Raw genomic sequence first — 21,551 nt, 5'->3', positions numbered from 1 at the left:
CCCTTCTGAAGCGGTTCCCTTTGTTTATTTGGCTTCTGTTTACCTCTCTTCAGAGCCTCATCTCCGCCCTGACACAGGCGGGCGGAGGTGGACTCTTATTCAGGTAGCTAGTTCCGTTGCGCTGCTGGGAGGGGCTGGCACTGCGGGGCGGGGCTGACGCTGCAGGGATGGGCTGGCGCTGCGGGGTGGGGCTGACGCTGCGGGGAGGGGCTGGCCCTGCGGGGGCGGGCTGGCGCTGCCGGGAGGGGCTGACGCTGCTTTCTCCGTCTGCGCTGCTCAGGCTCCCGGCTGTTCTATATGGAGCGCGCCCCGCGCTGCGCTAGGTTCCAGCCCTCGGGTGTTACACAAAAGCGCGGAAGGAAAAGCTGCGCCTGCTCTCTGTGCCTTCCCCGTCAGAGCGGTCCAGGCAGCCAGGGGCTTGGTGGGCGCGCTATCCCCAGGTGTGGCGCACTCACTCCCTTCCGCGGACCCAGTCTCAGTTTCCGCTGGCGCCAGTCGGGTGCGCGCGCCTTCCGCCCTCTGCGTCCCCAGCCCCAGTCCCCGCCCGCCCGGTCGCCTGCGCCCTGTGTCTCACCGCGACCTTCCCCTCCCCCCTGCCTCCTGCCTCCGGCGGGGCTGGGCCGGTCCGCAGCCTGCGAGCTCTTCTCGGGACTTTCTCCGTCCCTTTGTTCTGCGAACGGCCGGCAGTGTGTTCCGGCCGGTTAATTTTCTCTCTCTTTTGGTCTCCCACAGTTCAAGTTGGCACCTCACAGAAGCTCCCTCCGATTGTCCTCAGGGCACTCAGGCCCGGACCCTAGCCCAAGCAAGGCCGCCTAAGACTCCCTTCCCGGGACGGGTCTCCGTCCTTAGCTCTTTTGTCTCACTTTTTATCTTTTATATTTTGTCCTACCTCCTTTCGAAGACAATGGTCTGCTTTTCTGGGCGCCTGATGACCTCAGCTAGCGATCAGAAGTTGTTTTGTGAAGTTTGCTCTGCATTCAGTTATTCTTTTGATGAATTTGTAGGAGAGAAAGTGGTCTCCCCGTCCTACTCCTCCGCCATCTTGGCTCCTCCCATATGTTTCTTCTTAGTGAGAAGTCTGTTGAGGTCTTTGGCCCATTTTTGGCCAAATGGGTTAGTTTCTTACTGTTGAGTTTTAAGAGTTCTTTTTACATTTGGATAACAGTCCTTAACAGCTGTGTCTTCTGTCAATACTTTCTCCAAGTCTTCATCTTGTATTTTAATTCTCTTGATACCATTTTCACAGAGCAGAAGTTTTTAATTTGAATGAAGTTTAGCTGATCAATTCTTTCTTTCATGAACAGTGCCTTTTGTGTTGTGCCTAAAAAGTCATCACCAAACCCTAAATCATCCAGGTTTTCTCCTATATTGTCTTCCAGGACTTTTTATAGTTTTGTATTTTACCTTTAGATCTGGGATCCAATTTGAACTCATAGACTGTTTGCTTACTTTACTAAAGAGAAAATGCTAGCAAATTGATTTCTCTCCAGAAGCTTTCAGTGTAGTCCCTGCAGATGTTAACCCCCACCCGCCACCCCTTTAGTGATCTAGTAGGTTTGTAGTATTTTAGTGAGATTTGGGGTCTTGGTCTGTGTGCTAATGCATTCCATGGTTCCAGGAGTAGCTACCCAGATCACAAAGAAGGTGAGGAACAGGATGAGGCTGAAGAGCTGCCCTCAGAAAAGACCCTGGATTATGACGATGAAACCATGGAGCTGATTCTCCCTTCTGGTAAGTGTGTTTGTCCAGAATATGTAGCTTCGCGCCACTGAGATTATCAGAGAAGTGTGTTCCCATCACTTCCCTTCCATGCTGTGGGGAGAGAGCCTACAACTTCACGTGTTTGTTTATGTTCCCTTGGACAAGGTAAACTCTGAGGGGGGCCCCAAAGCTCTGATTTAGCTGTTTTGTTTAAATTGCATCAGTGTTTTCCTCTGTTGTGATTTCCTCTGTTGTGATCCTTCCTTTGTTGTGATTTATAATGCTTTAATCGGCCATTTCCTTTATTTTCAATACATAAATGGTTTGTATTCTGTTTATTAACTAGTTTTTTGGCTCCATCTGGATTTTTCTTGTTAAACTTGACTTTGCCCTTATTCCTTGAACTAATTCCTGTTTCCATGGTTGTTCAGACTTGCATGTGTTAGTCTGGCATGGTTGGAAATGATTGACAGCACCTACGCTTCCTGTTCATATTCTGGGTGCAGGGAGAGGCTTGGAGTATTGATTTCTGCCTTCTCCTTTGGGGAACAGGATTCATAATGGTAGAATTTTGTCCCAGATATGAAAAAAAGAAGGAAAACTATGAATATGAGAAGTGTGAAATATTGTTTATAGTGTTATGCTTAGCTGATAGGAATGGGAGCAGTTAGAGAATATACATTTAAAAAGGTCAGGGAATGGAATGCTAAGATAATAAGGTCCTAATAATATATTTACTGGGAGGTTAGCATATTCAGGCAGATATATTATTTTATCTTTAGATCAAGTCTGTGAGTTAGATTCTGTTGTCCTTCTTTGACATATGAGCCACCTGAAGCTTAGAGAGGATAATTTGCCTAAGATCGTGGACCTCATCAGCGAAGAGCTCATTCCACCTTTCCTGCACTGCCTGGGAGATTTGCTGTAACGGTGGGGGCGGGAGCAGCCGTGCTGCCAGTGGATACGTGTCTGCCATGAAGGAGCCACCTTGTGCTCTTTGCTCCCCACATGGAATGTTGCTGTTTAGGTACAGACAGCCCTGCTTAGCCCGGAGTAATGACCTCCTAAGGTGAAGGGCAGCTTTATACAGTGCCAGTTGGAGGAAAGTGCCGGCAGAACCTGTCTTGAGCATATAACTCCTCTACAGTGGTAAGAAAGCTATAATGCAGCAGAATATTGTGGCCCGCACAATACACAGTAGTAAAACAGGCTTAAGTGTATCACAAGGGACCTATTCTCATCTTTCCCTGGTGAAAATACTAATGCAGAACCTCAGAAAAAAGTTTGATAACTTCTTTTTCTAAAACTGTTTGCTTGGGCCCTTATTTTATTAGGCTTCCCTTCCTTGCATGCTAAGTCACTTTAGTCATGTCTGACTCTTTGGGACCCTATGGAACCCAGCAGGGTTCTTTACCACTAGTTCCACCTGGGAGACTAAGATCACAGTAGACTTTGTGAAGTAGAAAGTGAGTGAGCTGGTCCCTGACAGCAGTGTCTGGCTGTAGCAGGATCACTAGGAATGTGGGCTTCGTTTTGCAGCCACTTTACTTTAGCACTTTTCATCACAAAAGTCTGCTCAACAGTGAGCATATCCTATTTAAGAATATAGCCTATTTTGAGAGAAATTTTCATCTGGACTTAAAATTTCAGAAGCTTCAAGACTCCTTAGCTATCTAGACAACATATTGCCAGGAGTGATCCAGTCTCCTCAGGTTTGCCAAAGCCAAAACTGGGTGTCTTCTCAGGATTCTTTATTCCTCTCCTAAATCCAGATGGTGACTAATTGCAGTTCCTATATGGGTTTTTAATATTTTTTCTTTTTTTAATTCTTATCCATTTGTCTGTGTTACCACGAAAGCTTCCTGTCTGGCCTTCTCCAGTCTGATTTCCACTTGACCACCAGAACATTCCTTCTAAAACAAACACCATTCTGTTATATTTTCTTTTCCCTCTGGAATTCCCAGGGGGAGTCCTGGCCTTCAGGGTCACTTTGTCACCCAGTGTCTTTGGGCACTTCCTTTTCCTGCCCACGTGAAGTTTCCCTCTTTCTGGGCCTTTGCACATGCACTGCCTCTGTCTTCCTCTGAGACTCAAGTTGGGTTCCCTGCTCCAGGAGGCTGAGCTCAGCTCCCGCCCTAGGTGAGGAGAGTCTCCTCTGCTCCTGTGATGCTCGCACGGCCTTTGTGATGGGTCTCTTCTTGATACTTCTTGACTCGCTTGCCTTTTGTTCCTGTTACTGTGAGGACCAAACTGGTTTCTTTCATCTCAGCACAGCGCCTCAGACACACGGGAGCCATGTAAACATCTGTTGACTGAGTTACTGGAAGGTTGGAGGTGACTTAAAGCAAGGTGACTTCCCTGGGCCTGCCACAGGGCAGGTAAAGAGAGCCGAAGGAGCCATCCTGGGATCCAGTGTGGCCTCGGGGACCAAGAATCATATTTGCCTACAGCCCCAGGTGGCAGATTGCTCTGCCTGTTCATCACACAATCAAAGAAGAAAGGGCCATGAGATTAACTTGTAGGTCCAGTTATTTTTAAGATATTTTTTTATGTGGACTTTTTTTTTTTTAAAGAAATCTTTATTGAATTTGTTACAACATTGCTTCTGTTTTATATTTTGGATCAGTGGCAAGTGGTATCTTAGCTCCCTAACCAGGGATCGAACCCACACCCTCTGCATTGGAAGGCAAAATCTTAACCACTGGACTTCCAGGGGAGTCCTACTCTTGGCGTTTTTAAAACATGAACTTCCTAACTGACAGCCGCAGGTCCACATACCGAGTCATGCTGGTTTAAAGTGTTGGATGGTGACTTCAGGGCAGCTCTTGAGGGAGACTTGGCAGTAGTGAGTGACCCTGGTGGTCCTGGAGTACCAGGCAGTGCTGTACATTATACAGCCTCTGGAGAGACCTCACCGACGGCCAGGTACTGCCCCAACCCGGGGTAACTGTGCTCTGCACGTCTCTTCCTGGGTCATTTTCCTGGGTCATAACGGCATCAAGTAACCTGTGTGGCCACACAGATTTTTTTGACCATGTGGATAAGTGTATTTTTTTTTCTTTTTTTTCCTGGGGAGAGTCTGTATGTAGTATCTAAAAAGCACATGTGACCTGGAGCCAGAAAAGGAACTATCTAAATATACATCATTCATTGCCTTCCTGGGTCTTCTTCACAGATGAGTGACTTCTGAAACCTTATAATAGTATTCATTTAAATAGCAATACTACATGGCTTTCTTAGTGAACCAGAAACTAGCAATATTCTGAAATTTTTTTCAGCTCTACAGGTACATATACTTTTACTGTCTCATTTTAAAAAACCAGTCATCCTCTGGTCAGTCTTGGTTGTAATGAGATATGACAGTGTCTCGTCCATTGGTTTTCTCCCTCAATACTGGTTTGGTTTTTTTTAATGAACCAAGGAAATAGGAACTCTCAAATAAACACCATTTAGACATACAGTGGTATTATGGCAGTATATTCAATAACGTGGTTATTTCTTTGAACAAACTCACCATTCAGAAACCTCTGATTATGCTCAGTTATATGACTGGGTCAGTGTGGACGTTAGCATGAAGCTGATTTGAGAAGGATTCTAATGTGGAGAGCATCAGTTCAGTTCAGTCATTCAGTCGTGTCTGACTTTGCGACCCCATGAACTGCAGCACGCCAGGCCTCCCTGTCCATCACCAACTCCCAGAGTTCACCCAAACCCATGTCCATTGAGTCAGTGATTCCATCTAACCATCTCATCCTCTGTTATCCCCTTCTCCTTCCCTCAATCTTTCCCAGCATCAGGGTCTTTCCAAATGAGTTAGCTCTTCACATCAGGTGGCCGAAGTATTGGAATTTCAGCTTCAACATCAGTCCTTCCAGTGAACACCCAGGACTGATTTCCTTTAGGATGGACTGGTTGGATCTCTTGTAGTCCAAGGGATTCTCAAGAGTTTTCTTCAACAGCACAGTTCAAAAGCATCAATTCTTTGGCGCTCAGCTTTCTTTACAGTCCAACTCGCACATCCATACATGACTACTGGAAAAGCCATAGCCTTGACTAGATGGACCTTTGTTGACAAAGTAATGTCTCCGCTTTTCAATATGCTGTCTAGGTTGGTCATAACTTTCCTTCCAAGGAGTAGGCGTCTTTTAATTTCATGACTGCAATCACCATCTGCAGTGATTTTGGAGCCCAGAAAAATAAAGTCAGCCACTGTTTCCCCATCTATTTGCCATGAAGTGATGGGACCGGATGCCATGATCTTAGTTTTCTGAATGTTGAGCTTTAAGCCAACTTTTTCACTCTCCTCTTTTACAAGAAGCTTTTTAGTTCCTCTTCACTTTCTGCCATAAGGGTGGTGTCATCTGCATATCTGAGGTTATTGATATTTCTCCCGACAATCTTATTTCAGCTTGTGCTTCCTCCAGCCCAGCGTTTCTCATGATGTACTCTGCATATAAGTTAAACAAGCAGGGTGACAATATACAGCCTTGATGTACTCTGAATCAGTCTGTTGTTCCCTGTCCAGTTCTAACTGTTGCTTCCTGACCTGCATACAGGTTTCTCAAGAGGCAGGTCAGGTGGTCAGGTATTCCCATCTCTTTCATAATTTTCCACAGTTTATTGTGATCCACACAGTCAAAGGCTTTGGCTTAGAGAGCATAGTGATATTTAATCAACTACCCTTAGTAGAGTCTACGTAAAACTGGTTTCAAAACCAGCAAGTAGTTGGGATTCCTTGACTGTAGTTGCTTCAGGTCAAGTTCAGTTCAGTCTCTCAGTCATGTCTGACTCTTTGCAATCCCATGGACTGCAGCACACCAGACCTCCCTGTCCATCATCAAATCTTGGAGCTTGCTCAAACTCATGTCCATTGAATTGGTGATGCCATCCATCTCATCCTTTGTCATCCCCTTCTCCTCCTGCCTTCAGTATTTCCCAGCATCAGGGTCTCTTCCAAGGAGTCAGTTCTTTGCATCAGGTGGCCAGAATGTTGGAGTTTCAGCTTCAGCATCAGTCTTTCCAATGAATATTCAGGACTGATCTCCTTTAGGATGGACTGGTTGGATCTCCTTGCAGTCCAAGGGACTCTCAAGAGTCTTTTCCAACACCACAGTTCAAAAGGATCAATTCTTCGGCGCTCAGCTTTCTTTATAGTCCCAACTCTCACATCCCCATACATGACTGCTGGAAAAACCATAATTTTGACTAGACGGACTTTTGTTTGCAAAGTAATATCTCTGCTTTTTAGTATGCTGTCTAGGTTTGTCATAGCTTTTCTTCCAAGGAGCAAGCATCTTTGAATTTCATGGCTGCAATCACCATCTGCAGTGATTTTGGAGCCCGAGAAAATACAAGTCTGTCACTGTTTCCATTGTTTCCGCATCTATTTGCCATGAAGTGATGGGACCAGATGCCGTGATCTTGATGATTCCAGAGGCAGTGACATAGAGCATCCAGTAGAGGGCGCCGTGAGCATTCATTTCCAAGACTGGTCGGCTCAGTTCCCCCTTAGCTCTTCCTGCTTCTTAGTGGAGCAGGTTGGTGTGAGGACATCTCCAGTTAGTTGCTGACTAGCCAGAAGATCTGCCACTGAATCCACAAGAGATACATAATCAATCTTAGGGAAATTACTGTTAGAGATACTTTCTTTTTCACTGTCTAATATCAAATGTTAGGCTATTTGTTAAGTAGGAGTAGATAGTCTTTTTCATTTTAATTGAGGTATAGTTGATTTATGCTGTTGTGTGAGTTTCTGGTGTACAGCAAAATGATTCTACATTTTACATACGTGTATATATATGTGTGTGTGTGCTTGTTAATTTTTTCCATTATAATTTATTACAGGATATTGAATATAGTTCGCTGTGCTGTACAGTAGGACATTGTTGTTTATCTGTTTTACACATAGTAGTTTGTATCTGCTGCTACAGATACAAAGCCCTGATTTCTCCTTCCCTGACCCCCTTTCCTCTTCAGGAACCATTAGCTTGTTTTCTATGTCCCTGAGTCTGCTCTGTTTTATTAAGTTCATTTGTATCGTATTTTAGATGAGGAGTGGACAGTCTTGTAAGCAGTTATTACTGTGGCAGAAGATAGACGGGCAGGTGGGAGCTGCAGCCTGACTCCGATGCGTCCCACCTGCTATGGACAGGCGCGCTGCGTTCTGTCAGGAGTCCTCGGCGAGGGCCTTCAGGCTGAGCTCTGCTCCCGCTCCTGTCCCTGCCACAGCACGCGGAGCTCTAAACACCGTGTCAGAAACCTTGGCATTGATTCGCGAGACCTCTTCAAGCATGTTTTAAAAGACAGCCTTCAAGAATACGTATTTCTAAATGCTGCTTACGAATGTAAATAAATCCATTTAGTAAGTCCTAATGAGCAGCATTATCATTTAATGATTCTGAGGAAATCATTGTTGCAAACTCAGAGCATCCTGACCTACATTATAAATAGAAAGTCGTCATCAGCACTCTGGGCTTTCCTGCTAGAGCCTCCATGTAAGTGCGCGCCTTCTCCATCCCCGTGTCTCACTTGCTTCTGGTGGTCTGGGAGCTTTGTTAACTCTTCCGCCACTAGAGCAATCGGGTCCAGGGAGACGTCTTTCATCCATGTTAGTATCCAGAGACCACAACATCCTGGAGTTGAAAATTTCCTTTTTTGTCGTCTCCTGAGTCTGGTTTCAGATCAATCACTTGGAAGTAATCACTTATTCATATCTGCGTAGGGAGCAAAATATTGCCCAGGTAGCTTGTCAAGTACCGGGGCTTCACACAAAATAACCTGATAGGGTTTTTCTAGTAGGTTAAAAATCTAGATCCTAAAAGCAAATATAGCCATCTATAATAGTTATAGTATTCCATTCATGGTCTTTCTACTCAAAAAACTTCCAACATTTAGAAAGCAGTAGGTGGGGGTTTCTCCACCTCAGCACTGTGCGCGTTTTGGGCCAGATAATTCTTTGTGGAGGGGCTGTCCTGTGCACTGTAGGGTGTTTGGCCAAATCCGTGGCCTCGACCCGCTGGACGTCGGGAGCTTCCCTCTACCTGTGACAACCAGCAGTGACTCCAGTCATTGCGAGTGTCCTCTGAGGATAAAGTCACCCCTGTTTGAGAAGCACCACATTAGAGAATGTTAGCAAAGGAAAAGTGGATTGGCTTCTCTTCTAAACCCGGACTGTGGATTGTAGAACTAAACATCAGGCCATTATTGGTGCTAAGTCTTTTTTCTAGGAAAGAAAGTTAAAATTGCTTGTCTCCTAGGATCCTGTTACCTGTATTAGTAGGGACGGCCATGTGAATTTCTCTGGAGGCGTATTGTAAGTACGGATGCTGCATTTTTCACCTGATAGTGACTTGCCATTATCTCTGTTTTTTAATGTCTCTGCTGTTTTTTTTTTCCTCCTTTAGCGGTAGACTTAATTGGTTGAATATTTGCAATTATTATTCTATACACATATTTTAATTTCTTACAAAACTCTATATTCCATCTTGCTAGGTCACTTCACTCTCTGTTTTATGCCACATTTCCATCAAGAAGTATTTCCCCAAATCAGTCTGCCTGGTTGTGTGTTGTTGTTGCTTAGTTGTTAAGTTGTGTGCGACTCTGCAATGCCATGGACTGTTCTGTCCATGAGACTTCCCAGGCAAGAATACTGGAGTGGGTTGCCATTTCCTCCTCCAGGGTCTTTTTTTTTTTTTTTTAATAAATATTTATTTACTCATTGATTTGGCTACACCAGGTCTTAGTTGCAAACTCGGGATCTTTAGTTGTGGCGTGTGAACTCTTAGTTGCAGCATGTGGGATCTAGTTCCCTGCCCAGGGATCGAACCTGGGCCCTCTGCTTTGGGAGCACAGGGGATGTCCCTCAGTGTCTCTGCTCGGGTTTTCCTTCTTTCCCTCATTGGTTAACATACAGCTTCATCTTCAGCTGGTAGAACAGTGTTTTTTTCCTGGCACATGTGTTTTCCAACTAGATGAAAGTGAAAAGTGATTTGGAAAGCCTTTGCTTTGTAACTCTGCTTTGAAAAATGATCCAATTCCGTGCTTCAGTACTGTTCTTTTGAAAACCAGGTGCCAGGGTGGGTCATCGCTCCTTGATGAGATACTACAAACAGCGGTTTGGCTTGTCGAGAGCTGTGGTGGTTGCTAAGAATCAGAAGGCTGTGGGCCGGGTCCTGCAGCAGTACAGAGCCCTGGGATGGACTGGCAGCACAGGTACGTCTGTGGGGACCTCCCGGGCCAGCCCAGGAACTTGAGTTACACAAAGGGGCTCGGGTGACGTTGTTCTCTTCACTCTGTCCTTATGGGTCCTCTCTGGGGGAAACTTACCTTCTTGGCCTATGACCACTTGAGATATATATGACAATAAGCCCAAAGCTCCATGACTTAAGAGCTTCATATTCCCCAGCACAGTAGCTTTTTAAAACTGCCTGTAAACCATTAAGTTTTTTTAGGAGGTATAATTACAAAAATAATTGCTTAGCAGTCATCAAAGGTTGAAATTCTGGAGGTTATATAGAGGAATTAAATAATGTCCTTGAGGCAATAGTTTGAGCTGTGGAGTCAAACATGACTTATCTGATATAGGTTCTTATATAAAGAGTCTGAGTAATTTAATTAATCGAAGCTTCTGCTTTCTCACTGATAAAATGGAGGAGGTATTAATAATATCTACTTAGAGAGTTGTGCGGGTTGAATGTCATAAAGCATGTATGACATAGTACATGCACATAATAAAGGCCGGCTATCATCCTTCGTTTTGAAACTTTTCCTTAGAAAGCTTAGTAAGTCTCAGAGGGCTAGAGCAAGCTACTGAAATTGTTCAGCTTTGGAACATCATTTGTATGAAATTATTTAAATCTATTCTGATGTCTGCTGAGTGCAGCTCATTTTGCTTGGATCTTCGAGGAGAATGTCAGTCCCCTGAAAACAGGAGAGAGGGGAGAGGTGCTTTCCAATAGCCTGGAAGGCGCTGGCACTGAAGTCCATTGTCAGTGCCTCAGTGTTTATATATACACGTGGGTTCCCTCACTGGGACTACCTGGGAGCTGTGAGGCCACTTAAATGTAGTGGACAGACTTCCTTTTAGTCTTGTCAGGAATTCTTGTCTGACTTGGTTTATGGTCTGCCTTTCTTTGTGCCTTTGGTGAGTGGGCTTCACCTTTTGGGCTTCTAGACCTTTCCAGAAGATGAAAACTGAAGAGGCATGTATATAGAGAGAGCAGTCCTGGTGCACGTGGTGGGTGCACGTCACCCCCCAGGGCTCGTGGGATGGAGACGTCAGATAATAGTTCCTATTTAAATATTAGAGCCCACTTACCCGAAACCAGCTTTGATTCTCTGCCAAGTTGGGTTTTCTCTGGTCACAGCTCACAGCCCTTTGCCTCATTCTCACCCTTCCCAACCCCAGGAGCAGCTCTGGTGCGCCAGCGGGACATGCAGTATGTCCAGAGGATGAAGTCAAAGTGGATGCTGAAGATGGGGATGAAGAACAACGCCACCAGGCAGATGCACTTCCGGCCCCAGGTGCTGTTCTGATCAGCCAGGGGCTGGAACCACGGTCCTTCTGCTGCTACTTCCCCTGTACTTCCTCAGTCCTGACCTGATAATAAAAGTCAGGATCACATTGGCTCTCGCGTGTCTTTTTTGGACAGAGTTGAGGGGTCATCTTTTCACCCAGTGAGTACTGTCTCCGCTGGACGCAGGCCCTGCCCTGCTCCTGAGAGGTGCTGTGTAGTCTCGGCATGGGGCTGGTTTAGGGCTGTCAGAGTAGCATGGGGGACTCAGGAGTGACTTGTCTGCTCTGAGCCTGGCTTAACGTTCAGAGGGACACCTTGCTGTGTCCTGAAGCCGCAACCCGCATTAGGTGCTTTGAAGCTTCTGCGGGAACAGAGTGGAGTGTCCCTCATTGGAACGTACTGTGGCTCCCGAGGTGGGGACGGTCTCTGGGCACTTTCATTAAATCCAAGTGGAGTAAAAAAGCATGTCAGTGGCTGGCTGTAAGAGTCCTTTCTTTTTAATTTGCTTATTGTTTTTGGCTGTGTTGGGTCGTAGTTGCAGCGTGCAGGATCTTCATTGTCATGAGGGGTCTCTTGTTGCTGTGCATGGGCTCTGGAGCTCTGAACTTTAGTAGTTGCGGTGCAGGGGCTTAACTGCCCCACAACATGTGGGGTCTTAGTTCCCCGGGCAGGGATCGAACTCGAGTCCCCACTCTGCAAGGTGGGTCCCCAACCACGGGATCACGAGGGAAGAAGTCCCTCTTTATTTCTAACTGAGCCAGTGCTCCCTGTAGAGCAGGAAGAAAATAAATGTAAAATGTCGAGTTTTCATTTTAGAAACAAAAAGAATCTCAGGGTTCAATCTCTGAAGAGATGCTCAGTAGAGGTGGTTTAGGGGGAAGGCCATGGTCTGTTGGAAATGAAAGTAAACGTGAATGAAGTTCAAATCCACTGAGCTCTCTTTCTGACTTTGGAAAGTGACTTGATCTTTAAAATCTGTACAGTGAGGTGTTTATTACCTCCTGGGTGGTTGTGTAATTAATTAATCAGCAGTGGCCCCATCAGTCACTCAGTCCCCGGCACAGACTAAGTGCTTCAAGTTCTGCTGGGTGGCGCAGGGGCCCCGCTGAGGAAGAGGGTGTCTGGTCAGCGTGGTGGTCTCTCCCAGGAGTGGGTTCTGAGATGCCCAGAGATCGTACACCTTTACCATACATTCACCAGCCCTTGATTGCTATGGCGACACTTATGTTTCTTTAAATCTTAGATGCAGAATTGAATTGATTTTATTTCATTAGTACAGGGCTCACTATCCAACAGTGGAGGGCTCCCTGGTTTAATTTTATTCCATCCTGTATTCTAACATTTTCGTCACACAACAGTCCTCCACCCTCTTCTGTTTGACTTTTTTTTTTTCATTTATTTTTATTAGTTGGAGGCTAATTACTTTACAGTATTGTAGTGGTTTTTGTCATACATTGACATGAATAAGCCATGGATTTACATGTATTCCCCATCCTGATCCCCCCTCCCACCTCCCTCTCTACTCGATCCCTCTGGGTCTCCCCAGTGCACCAGGCCCGAGCACTTCTCTCATGCATCCAACCTGGGCTGGTGATCTGTTTCACCCTAGATAATATACATGTTTCGATGCTGTTCTCTCGAAACATCCCACCCTCGCCTTCTCCCACAGAGTCCAAAAGTCTGTTCTGTACATCTGTGTCTGTTTTTCTGTTTTGCATATAGGGTTATCGTTACCATCTTTCTAAATTCCATATATATGTGTTAGTATGCTGTAATGTTCTTTATCTTTCTGGCTTACTTCACTCTGTATAATGGGCTCCAGTTTCATCCATCTCATTAGAACCGGTTCAAATGAATTCTTTTTAACGGCTGAGTAATATTCCATGGTGTATATGTACCACAGCTTCCTTATCCATTCGTCTGCTGATGGGCATCTAGGTTGCTTCCATGTCCTGGCTATTATAAACAGTGTATTGCAAACTGGTACAGCCGCTATGGAGAACAGTGTGGAGATTTCTTAAAAAACTGGAAATAGAACTGCCATATGACCCAGCAATCCCACTTCTGGGCATACACACCGAGGAAACCAGATCTGAAAGAGACACGTGCACCCCAATGTTTAACATTTTTAAATCTATGTCCTGGGAAATTATATACTGCTTGGCGTGGGGTATGTTTTTAGTTTATACTTAATTGAATGTGGCCTTCCCAGGTGGCACAGTGGTAAAGAGTCCACCTTCAATACAGGAGACACAAGAAACACAGGTTTGACTCCTGGGTCCAGAATTTCCCTTGGAGTAGAAAATGGCAACCCACACCAGTATTCTTGCCTAGAGAATCCCATGGACAGGGGAGCCTCTCGGGGCTAAGTCCCTGGGGTTACAGAGAGTCTGTCCATGATATTGTCCTATATATCTCTTGTCAGTTTTGTTTTTCTCTCAGTATTTTTTCATTCAACCCGATAAGCTTAATTCATCATGTAATTGCTGGGAGGCATCCATACTGTGTCCCCACACAGAACTTCCCTTCCCTGGCAGCTGATGCCTCCTTCTGTCTAGCCTCTGGTCCCACAGCAGCCCTGCACTGATGGTGTGCCTCATTTGTATAGGTGCCCTGTTAATTTTGAGCCCTTTTTACCTCTTGAGTGTCGATGAGGACAGTTTGAAATACTCCATTTATTTATTGTTATCTCCTTCCAGGCTTCAAAAGACCGGTTCTGACTTAAGTTTGTGAAGGAATCCACTATACTGCTACCTACATTATTTTAACAACTTTTAAAAATGCAGTTTATGTGCGTTTCTGGAGTAAAATTCTACTTGGGAACAAAGGCAAGGGAAAAAGATTTGAACAACTTCTATAATTAAATAAAACAAGGAACATGAGAAATGAGCTTGTTTGGGACAGGGGACTTTTTTGTGGTTCAGGAAACTGTGGACATGTCTGATAATTAAATTTCCCTATAAATCTCTCCTTTGTCTCTTTCTCTGGGTGCGCTGTGCCCGTCTGCCTTGTGTAGTTGGGCTTCCTGGAGCTTCCTGGCCCATTCCCACACAGCCATTTGCCATCAGGTCTCCCCAGTTCAGTCCTTTCAAAGCCACATGTTCTTTACCTGGTGTTTTAAGCCGCTCACATTGCAGAAGAGGCAGAACCTGTCAGATTACCAGCTTAGAGTCTAAGGGAAAGCTCCCATCCTTAACCTCACACTCTGTCACTCTGAATTTCACTACTTAAAATGTATTGTTGACATACTGCTTTCCTTTATCCAATTATTTATTCACATTTTTAAAATTAAATATTCAGAGTAACTCCAAAGTAAATTTTTATTAAATCCAAAATTTTTATTTCATTCTCATCAAGACTTCCTAATACCGACTATAAGATAGTTGTCTAAATTGACAGCGGATACCAAAGTAATCTTAGCAGCGGTTCTGCATCAGAACTGAGTGAGCGCTGGCTGCTGCAGCTGACTGACCATGATTTGGGCGGACTCTTTCGTCCTGGGAGTAACCCCAGGATCGGCTGGTCCTTGAAAGTGGGTCTGTCTGTCTTTGGTTGAGATAACAAGACTGGGATCAAAAGTGAGAGAATGGAATCTCATCCCCTCTCCATGCGTTTTACCCACGTCCCTTGCAGCTCTGCTGACTGGTTGCACCATGCGCTCTTTCTGCTTTGTGGACACTGCGTTTCTGTTTTATGGAGTGTAAAATGCTTCACTGTGCCATTTTCTGTTTCTCCACTGTGAGGTGTAGGTAACATTTCTGTTTCACACGTGAGAAAATAGGGGAGTTTAGTAGCTTTGGTAGGGAGACAACAAAAGGAAGCCAGAGATTCCTGGTCCCGTGTTCTCATTTGTGTATTTGTTTGACCGCACCGTTCTTAGTCGTGGCATGTGTGATTTTCGTTGCAGCATGTGGGATCTGGTTACCTATCCTGTGTGCTATGCTTAGCCGCTCAGTCACGTCCAACTCTGTGACCCCAGGGACTGTAGCCCGACAGGCTCCTCTGTTCATGGGATTCTCCAGGCAAGAACACTTGAGTGGGTTGCATGCCCTCCTCCAGGGTATCTTCCCAACCCGGGGATTGAACCCAGGTCTCCCTCATTGCAGGAGAATTACTTTACCATCTGAGCCACCTGGTTACCTGACCAGGGATTGAACCTGGGTCCCCTGCATTAGGAGCGTGGAGTCTTAGCTACTGGACCACCAGGGAGGCCCCTGTCCAACGTTCTTAATGTTGTAACATGTTCATAAAGAATGTTTAGCAGCGTCTCATCCTGAAGTGCACACTTAGTGGGGCTATAAACATCTATTCAGGTCCCTTCGATGTATAGCAGGTGTGAAAGAATACTGTTCTAAATATAGAAACACGTGAAATTTAACATGTATGTTAATGTTACCTACACGATGCACACAGAGTTAACATAAATGTTACCACATAAAAGAAAATATCGTTTTTTTCTTACCTGGAATGTGAACGAATTTGGCCTTCAACCAATTTTTGTGTCACTTGTGGATTCTTCATTGCTGTCCTCTGAGATATTTCAAAACTCTATAGGATTCCATTGGCCATGATTAATTCAGAATTCACAGTTATTCATTTGTAGAAGACCAGGTAATTGCTGTGTTTCCAACTCAACAGGCAGACATTCTAGCAAGGGAATGTCTTGCAGTCCTAGAGGTACTTTTAAAGTGCACTGAAGAGTACCTGTCATTTAATTTAGAGTCATTTGTATCTGGTAAGTGAATTATTTATGCCACTGAAATTGATGGAGATTACGAAGATTTGATTAGCTTGTTAAATGCTGCAAACATGTCAATGTTAGGATAATAATTTCTTGATTATTATTTTAGGAAAATAATTTCTTGATTATTTGTGGGGCAGACTGTTCTGTAGATGTGTTCTTTCCTTCCCGGGCCCTGAGCTTCCCAGCCAGACTGCGTTTTCCAGCCTCCCTTGCAGCAAGCTGTGGTCTTGTGACTAAATTAGGGCCAATGGCTGTGAGCAGAGGTTGGATTCCATCTAAGTGCAGATCATCTCTGACTTTGAGACCAGCAGCGTTTTCACACTCTGACTGTTTTTCCTCTGCCCACCCGGAGGTGAGTTGTCGCCACTCTTACCTGTAGGTGAGGCTGACACCTTAGAAGACAGCAGAGCGATCGTGCGGAAGGAACCAGGGTCTCTAAATGACATCACGGAGTGGAGCTGCCTCGCTGACCCAAGCTGGCTGGACTGTTACGTGAGATGAACTGAAGCCTCTGCGTGCTAGAGTTTCTGTTACAGTTGCCCCGCTTGTAATCTAACAGTGAAACCCCACGGTAATGCTAATGGGACCTGGCACAAGGCAACAGTGTGTGAGATGCAATTGACAGTTGCTGGGTTCCTCTTTCCTCTTGCCCTTGTTCTCAGAGGTGGGCTAGATTGTTCTGTGATGCAGGATTGGGGGACAGTGAGGAGAAAAATGATACGATCTTATGGGACTTGCTCAGGTCAATGTGTCCAATATGTCTCTTTTTAAAATTATTTTAAGACCGTGTGTGCGTGTTAGTCACTCATTCGTGTCTGACTCTTTGTGACCCCATGGGCTGTAGCCCACCAGGCTCCTCTGTCCATGGGATTCTCCAGGCAAGAATATTGGAGTGGGTTGCCATGCCCTCCTCCAGGAGATCTTCCCAACCCAGGGATCGAACCCAGGTCTCCTGTGGAGACACCAGAGAAACCCTTTCAGAGACAGTAGAGACTGAAAATGAATATTTTTGTGTTAACCTTGTTTGGCAACCTTAGAACATGCCTGTGGATTCTTTGACCCTGCTCCCATGGAGAGGAAGGGTCTGCCTCCCCTTCCTCTGATTCTGGGCTGGCCTTCCATGACTTGCTCATAACCAATAAAATGCGGTGGGCGTGATGCTGCCAATTCCACGGATAATCACATAATGCAGTTTGGCTCCCACCTTGCTTCCTTGGCCCCTGACCACGGAAGAAGTCTGACCCCCACCTCCCCTGGAGGTCAGGCTGTACAAAAGCCCAGGTTATGTGGAGAGGTCACTGTAGGTGCTCTGGTTGATGGTCCCAGCTGAGGTTCCACTCAGCGGCCTACTCCAACTGCCAGCATCCAAGGTCAGCATCTTGCATATCACACCCAGTCAGACCTTCAAGGAACTGAGCGTCCCCTGACATCTAACCACAGTCTTATGACAGATCCCACCCCAAAACTGCCCAGTGAGATTTCCCCAAATTCCTGACTCATAGAGGCTGTGAGAATTTAAAAGAAAGAAAATTGTTTTACCCCATTGGGTTTATACAACAACAGTGATTAGCACACTTTACTGTTGTACCATCACATGTTTCGCCCAGTTGGCATTTTGGTTTCCACTTGTCAACTTTAGGTGCAGTTTTTCTGAAAATATGGCTTCAAGGGCAAGGGCTTTACATACATTATTTATATTACTTAATTTTTACAATGTTCTTATCAAGTAGATGCAATTATCATTCCCATCATACAGCTCAGGAATCTCAGGCATGGCTGCCAGGGTCTTACTGCTCTTCATCACTGTGCTTCTATCAGCTGTGCTGCTTGAGTCACAGAATTTCGGGCTTTGGTGACAGTTTAAACAGGTCAATTCCCACCACCCACCTCTTCCCTCCCATCTGGGTTACGTATAAGAACCCGGGTGCTCCGGGTGGTAGCACGTGACTCCTCTGTGGTGTATACGTCAGTAATTGACAGCACGGGAAAACCAGTATCTCCACGCTGGGCTCGACACTCACTACACGACTCAGCAAAATCAAACTTTTTCTCAACTCTTTCAAACAACCTTTTATTATAAACTATTTCCTGAGAAAACATGATGCATTTCTTTGGAGGAAAAGAATGCTCATTTAGCATAGACCTACAAATCTATTAAAAGCCCTAAATCACACTAAAACATCAAGCCTGTTTCTTAAGGAAATCTACAACTTTGATTTTATTGAATAAGACCTCTAAATCCAAGGAGTTCATTATTATGTTACTCCATGATATTTCATTATTAATGACCATATTTGATATTCCATCAGCAAATACCATCTTCACCTGGAGTAGTGTGTCTCATATATGTTTCCCTGACCAAGAGCATCCATTTTCTAAACCCAGCATCTGCAAATGTGGAGAATAAGACTCTATAGAAGCAAGGGATTTTAGTTTCTGTGAAGAGATTTGCTTTCTTCTTAGTACTGGTGATGGGAATATGAAACTGTCAGCAAATGGGAACTACTCTATCATTTATGCTTGAAGCCTGAGTCCCCTTCCAAGATGTCTTTCCTAGTTCTAATTCAGTGAAGGACATCTATGTGGATAATTTGGTAGTGTCTTCTTTTTATTCATCTTGAAGCATGCAGGAGTTTTCCTGCAATATAAACATAAGAATATGTAATATGTAAACATTCATAACAATGAAACAGAGCTTATTATGTGCCAGATAATGCTGTGTGTACTTTTAGATGTGTTAGACCATCATGTTCTCACAACAAGTACGGGAGGTAGGTAATATCCCCAGTTATCCAAGGGGGGAAACTGAGGCACTGACATCCCTTTGTTGTTGTTATTTAGTTGCTAAGTCGTGTCCAACTCTTTGTAACCTCATGAACTGCAGCATGCCAGGTTTCCCTGTCATGAATTTAGCATCATGGTATTAAAATGTCCCCTCCTGGACCATGTCAAAATGCAGCAAATGTTTGTTAAAAGGAAGGGAGCAGAAATACTAACTTTTTAAACTACCGATGTTTATTTCAGTAGATATTGCCTCTGTAGTGAGGTGGGAGGACTTGATTGTTCTCCTTTTATTTTCCTCCCTCCCTCCCTCCCTCTTTCTTTCCTGTAATTTTACCCTTCAAAAGTGGGCTTTCATGTTTCTGTGGACAGTAAACCACTGATACTTCATTGCCTTCATTACCTGGAATTCTTTTAGGGACAGCAATTACAATCACAGCATTTAGTTGAACCTAGGGCTTCTCCCAAGATCCGTAGTAACTAGTGTGTGACAGTAAACCTGGGCTCATGGATGGCTATCTGGTTTCGTTACCATGGATACACGTATTCAACAATTCAATTATGTGTTGTAGTGGATACTGCGGTGTGCTGCCTAATCTCCTCTCCAGACTGAGGCACTCACACCCCCAGATGCCAGGAGAGCTGGCCTCTGATGTCTTACTGTTGATCCTGTTTGGGAATAGCCCTTAGCAGAAGGAGGCTGCCCTGCCCAAGGCCACACCTCTTTTGCATCCAGCGGCTGGTCCCCTTGCCTAGATTAGGTCAACTCTGACAGCTTCCCCAGCTCCAGAGCTCTCCATGGGATTGAGGCCTTCATTGCAACTGCATCATAGTTCAACTTCTCCCACTGTGGGTTCCTTTTTCTCGTACTTCCTTATAGGTAAAGATCCCCAAGGCACTCCCTGGTTAAAAAAAAAAGTCCTGAATGTAAATCTCCATCTCAGAGTTTGTTCAAGAAAGCATAACTAAAACTAATGCGGCAGGAAAGGTCCCAGAAAGCTCTTACGTGAGATCTGGAGCTGGGTCACCAGCTTGTTGTTCAGTCGCTAAGTCGTGTCCAGCTCTGTGACCCCCTGGGCTGTAGCACCCCAGGCTTCTCTGTCCTTCACTATCTTCCAGAGTTTGCTCAAGTTCATGTCCATGAAGTCAGTGATCCTATCTAACCATCTCATCCTCTGCCATGCCCTTCTCCTTTGCCCTCAATCTTTCCCAGCATCAGGGTCTTTTCCAATGAGTTGGCTCTTGGCATCGGGTGATCAGAGTATTGGAGCTTCAGCTTCAGCAACAGTCCTTCCAATGAATATTCCTTTAGGATTGACTGGTTTGATCTCCTTGAAGTCCAAGTGACTCTCAAGAGTCTTTTCCAGCACCACAATTTGAAAGTGTCAATTCTTTGGTGCTCACCCTTCTTTATGGTCCAACTCTCAACATGACTAATGGAAAAACCATGGGGCTTCCCAGGTGGCACTAGTGGTAAAGAACCTGTCTGCGAGTGCAGGAGACGTAAGAAATGCAAGTGTGATCCCTGGATCAGGAAGATCCTGTGGAGGAGGGCATGGCAACCGACTCCAGCATTCTTGCCTGGAGAATCCCATGGACAGAGGAGCCTGGTGGGCTAAGTTCATAGGATTTCAAAGAACTGGGCACAACTGAAGTGACGTAGTATGCATGTTTGCACCTTAGTTGGCAAGCTGACCTCAATCAATGAGAACACCATCTCTGGGGGTGGGTGGAGAACAGCTAGCCCCCAGCCCTCTGTAGCCCTGCAATTGTTAAAACTCACTGTGGTGAGACAGCCAGGAGGGAATGCATAGGAGGGTGAAGGATCTGGACATCTGAGTTTCAAGGGAAGTGGTAATCGTAGGTACAGTGGAATTACATGGCTGTTGCTGAGTGTTGTAGAATGACTTAGAGGAAGCAGTGAAAGGCTGGAGTGATTAATCACCAATCTAAGGCTAACTGCGAGAGCCAAAAGGCTTTGGAGGTTTATAGAGAGACTCCCATCTCCTGCAGCCAGAGGCAGAAAAAAATGCCAGCATTCAACCTTGGACTTAATTAGAAGGTCAACAGAGCTCCAGAGAAGTTTAAATTTTTCAACCCCAGCAAGTCTGCTGTGCCAAGGTCAAGGCCCTAATTGGGAATAAATGAGATGCTGAGACTTGAGATGCAGACAGCTGTGTTCATGCACTATTAAAACTCTGGAATCTCTAAATGCCCTTGAGCCCCCTGGGCCTGCTTCTCCCCATGAAAAGTTAGCTCTTCCCCCTTACTTGAAGATGAGGCAGCAGCCTGTCCACCATCAGCATGACACCAGCTCCCAAGCCAAGATCCACCCCTACCTCCATCCCTGGACACTAGACACTAGACACCAGAACGGGATCAGCAACTACATCCTATGGGTCAAGTCTAGCCTGTAGTCTGTTTTTTTGTACATAAAGTGTTATTGAAACACAGCTCTGCTCATTAGGTTACATCTTGTCTTTGGCTGCTCTCATGCCAGAGTGAGAGACTTGAATCGTGGCAACAGACCCTAAAACAAGACTGACTCTTTACAAAGAAAGTTTGCTGACCCCTGAGGAGAAGAAATGGCAACCCACTCCAGTATTCTTGCCTAGAGAATCCCGTGGACCAGGAGCCTGGTGGGCTGCTGTCCATGGGGTCGCACAGAGTCGGACGTGACTAAAGCGACTTCGCAGCAGCAGCAGTAGCAGAGCTCAAGTCAAGTCACAATAAAACCCAGCAGGAGAAGTGCTGGTTCCGATAAGGGAGTAAAGGAAAAATACACTGAAGAAGATGAAGGTCTTAGCCAA

General features: G+C 45.3%; 2 protein-coding genes across 15 annotated transcripts in view; both read left to right on the top strand.

Moving 5' to 3' along the window:
- The window catches only part of RBFOX1 (RNA binding fox-1 homolog 1), a 2,068,635-nt gene that overhangs the window by 1,405,485 nt on the left and 641,599 nt on the right, over positions 1 to 21,551 (top strand). The window lies entirely within an intron of this gene.
- Positions 1,630 to 11,323, top strand: LOC122433061 (zinc finger protein 622-like). Its single transcript, XM_043455532.1, has 3 exons — positions 1,630 to 1,731; positions 9,769 to 9,912; positions 11,108 to 11,323. Exons 1-3 carry the CDS (start codon positions 1,710 to 1,712, stop codon positions 11,233 to 11,235), a joined length of 294 nt encoding a protein of 97 aa, XP_043311467.1. The 5' UTR covers positions 1,630 to 1,709; the 3' UTR covers positions 11,236 to 11,323.

This window comes from Cervus canadensis, chromosome 32, assembly GCF_019320065.1.
Source record: "Cervus canadensis isolate Bull #8, Minnesota chromosome 32, ASM1932006v1, whole genome shotgun sequence".
Taxonomy (NCBI): domain Eukaryota; kingdom Metazoa; phylum Chordata; class Mammalia; order Artiodactyla; family Cervidae; genus Cervus; species Cervus canadensis.
This window is presented reverse-complemented; position numbering and strand designations above follow the sequence as displayed.

What these genes read in the sequence shown, in the direction of transcription:
- LOC122433061 (XM_043455532.1), top strand. Translation starts at nt 1,710, where the DNA reads ATGGAGCTGATTCTCCCTTCTG. An exon ending in GGAGCTGATTCTCCCTTCTG is followed by an intron (nt 1,732 to 9,768) that starts GTAAGTGTGTTT and finishes TTTGAAAACCAG; the next exon opens with GTGCCAGGGTGGGTCATCGC. An exon ending in GGGATGGACTGGCAGCACAG is followed by an intron (nt 9,913 to 11,107) that starts GTACGTCTGTGG and finishes TCCCAACCCCAG; the next exon opens with GAGCAGCTCTGGTGCGCCAG.